The 2,869-nt window shown below is 43.3% G+C and overlaps 1 protein-coding gene and 1 long non-coding RNA gene across 2 annotated transcripts in view; both read left to right on the top strand.

The window, feature by feature from the left end:
- The first annotated feature begins 285 nt into the window (after positions 1 to 285).
- On the top strand, positions 286 to 1,235 carry LOC119617445. Its single transcript, XR_005233702.1, has 2 exons — positions 286 to 335; positions 799 to 1,235. It is a non-coding gene; the product is annotated as an uncharacterized LOC119617445 (long non-coding RNA).
- A 650-nt stretch (positions 1,236 to 1,885) lies between these two features.
- n4bp1 (nedd4 binding protein 1) overlaps positions 1,886 to 2,869 on the top strand; it is a gene marked incomplete in the record, with an annotated part of 25,479 nt that continues 24,495 nt past the window's right edge. The window contains 1 exon segment of the mRNA XM_017441581.3: positions 1,886 to 2,570. Within this exon segment, the coding sequence (XP_017297070.2) occupies positions 2,259 to 2,570 (312 nt within the window).

Here is a 2,869-nt window from a genome sequence, read left to right as displayed (position 1 = left end):
GCCTGACTGTAAAAATCAGTACAGAGTGAAAACAAAAGGTCAAAGGTCAAACACCTGCATCAAAGTTGTGGGAAGGGCGCCATCTGGTGGACAGCAGAGGACATGCGCGTCCAAAAACTGTAAACCAGGGACAGACAACCCTGGTCCTCAGGGCTGCTGTCCTGCAGGTTGTCCTTGTTCCTCTGCTCCAGCACACCTGGTTTGAATCACTGATTAACAGGCTTCTGCAGAACATGAAGAGGTGATTTAACCTCTGAATCAGGAGGGTTGGAGCAGAGAAACAAGGAAAACATGCAGGATGGAGGCACTGAGGACCAGGGTTGGAGACCCCTGATGTAAACTGGTTTGATTTATTTTTATATTCAAAGGACAGCTCAGAAAGTCATCCAGTCAGTTTTCACAGGTTTAGGTTGACTTTCTGAAAATAGTCTAATCAAGAAATATGTAAAACTTTAATGTGATAACAGCTTAATGTGCTGTATACTCTTTGATTGATTGCCGATTTGCTGATGTCTTTATGTGAAACCAAAGGTACATTTCCACATTTATAATAATAATAATGGTTTTGTTTAGTCTTTTGTATTTGTAAGTAAAGTTTGTTCAGCAGGTATTTCCCCTGAGAATCGTATGAGAGGATGATTTTGTTTTCCGGAAACACTCAGAGCTTCAAAAGGAGAAGAAGTTGAATATTTACTGTAGTTCTGTAAAAAACTGGAATAAAGCAACCTCAGAAATAAAACTGTTTCAGCTGGCAGTCCAGGATAACAAACGAGGATCAACTTGTCTTCTTTTTTTCAGGTTTTCACTAAAGAATTATTGGTTAAAGAGACGCTGAGGATGGAAACTGCAGAATGTGTTTTACCAAAAATCAAAAGACTGAGTGAGCCGGCAGCTGAAACAGTTCGACTCCACCTCCTCCGCCCCTCGAGCGAAACTTTGGAAAGAAATGACACAAGCTTCCTGTAAGAAATGAGAAGTTTTCATTCTAGCAGCAACTTCCTTAATTCAGCACATGAAATGTTCCTGATGAGGAATCTGTCAGCTGTTTAATTCCTTCAGAGAGACGACCTCTGACTGCACAGATCTGATTTAAATTAGAGGTTCTGAGACACGTTTGTTTCTAACGCCCATCGCACCATCAAATTACAAAAATCCTTCAACCAAAGAAATAAATGTAATCTTTAATAAATCTCATTCAAGCACACACACCATTAAAAAGACTTTAGGTATCCCTAGCAGTGTTTTAGTTTCTTTTCTTCCTGTAAAAATGTTTAAACTTCACCCTGATCTCTTGGAGTTATACTAGTTTTACCTTTTTAATTAATTTAGTGACTTTAATAATTTTTAATAAATTCTAATTATCTGTTCAGCTTTTTGAAACTGTGTCTGAACTTTAATTCCTAACAGGTCCACTTTATTTTCTAGAAATGTAGATTTAAACTTCTTCACCAGGATATATTTGTTTTTAATTACATAAAACTTTCAGCGCTGCTCTTATTTTTTTCCTCTTAACTTTATTGAACAAACAATAACATGCACTTTGTATCAGAGGATAATAGCCAGAAAATAAAAACTGAAGAACATTGTAACAAATTGAACAAATGTAAGAAATGTGGAAAAAAAATAATGAGATCAGGCATAAGTAAGAATAATTTTTTTAAAAACTTGACTTCAGTTTGGAAATGCAATCGTAACAACAGAATAATGGGAAGGACTGCTGTGCTACAGAAAACTGTAAAACCATAGACATGCATTATAATGCATGTCAATGGCTCCTCTGAGCAGTGACTCCTGACAGCCAGCAGGGGGCGGAGCGGCTCATCGCCTCCGCTGTAACATCTCTGTTTAATTTGGCCTAAAATTATTCCAGCTAACAGAAAATTGATGAAATGATCGGTGTTAATACGGTCCTCACAGACACCTCAGTGTTAAATCTCCGGTCTGTCGTAAGAAATTGGGTCACTTTGAGCACAGTTCTGGTTTTCACAACTCTCAGGCTGATAATCATCTTCGAACCCCTGAACGGCTGTCGTGTGTTGATGACGTCACGGCCCTCTCTGGGACTTTCCGGATGCGTCACACGGAGCTTCCGAGTTTTTAACATTAGCTGCGGCTGCCTTCATGTCGCTGGAGGCTGTTAACACCGAACCAGACGCCGAACAGACACCATGAAAACAGCAAACAGCTGCCAGCGGCACTGAGAGCTCTGACTTCAGGCACCCCGTCGTCACGAAGCGACGGTCACAGCGACAGGCGGAATGTCAACAACGCGGCCCCTCCTCGGAATGCGACGAGTCACCGAGCTAACGTGCCCGGAGCAGCCGGCCGGCAGGCTCCCCGCGCCGGCCGGCAGGCAGCAGCCGGAGGCCCCCACCGTGGACGAGTTTACGGTCCTGGAGGACAAAGAAGAGGAGCTGAAATGTGCCAAGGCTCGAGTGGAGCAGGTTTTTAAAGTGACGTTCACCATCATCGGTCTGTTGGACCACACAGGACAGCCGCACGGCAGCAAAACATCCCGGCAGATATGGCTGCAGCTCCGAGGCAACAGAGACGATGTGTCCAAGGCGAAGGTGAGCGTCTGTCCTCCAAACTACCACCTTCTGTTAACCAGCTGTTTGTTGGGGCTGCTAGTCAGTTAGACTCTGAGAGAAGCAGAAACAACCGCCGTAATGTCGACTGTGATCTGTGACTTCCTGATCAACTACCACTTATCATAACTACCATAACTACCCCTTACCAGACTTACCATAACTACCATTTACCAGAGTTACCATAACCCATACCCGTTCAGACCTGTACCCGTTCAGACCTGTACCCGTTCAGACCTGTACCCGTTCAGACCTGTACCCGTTCAGTCCTGTACCCGTTC

This window comes from Kryptolebias marmoratus, linkage group LG11 (assembly GCF_001649575.2).
Source record: "Kryptolebias marmoratus isolate JLee-2015 linkage group LG11, ASM164957v2, whole genome shotgun sequence".
In the NCBI taxonomy this organism is placed as follows: domain Eukaryota; kingdom Metazoa; phylum Chordata; class Actinopteri; order Cyprinodontiformes; family Rivulidae; genus Kryptolebias; species Kryptolebias marmoratus.
The sequence above is the reverse complement of the archived record's forward strand: the minus strand, read 5'-3'. Positions and strand labels throughout refer to the sequence as shown.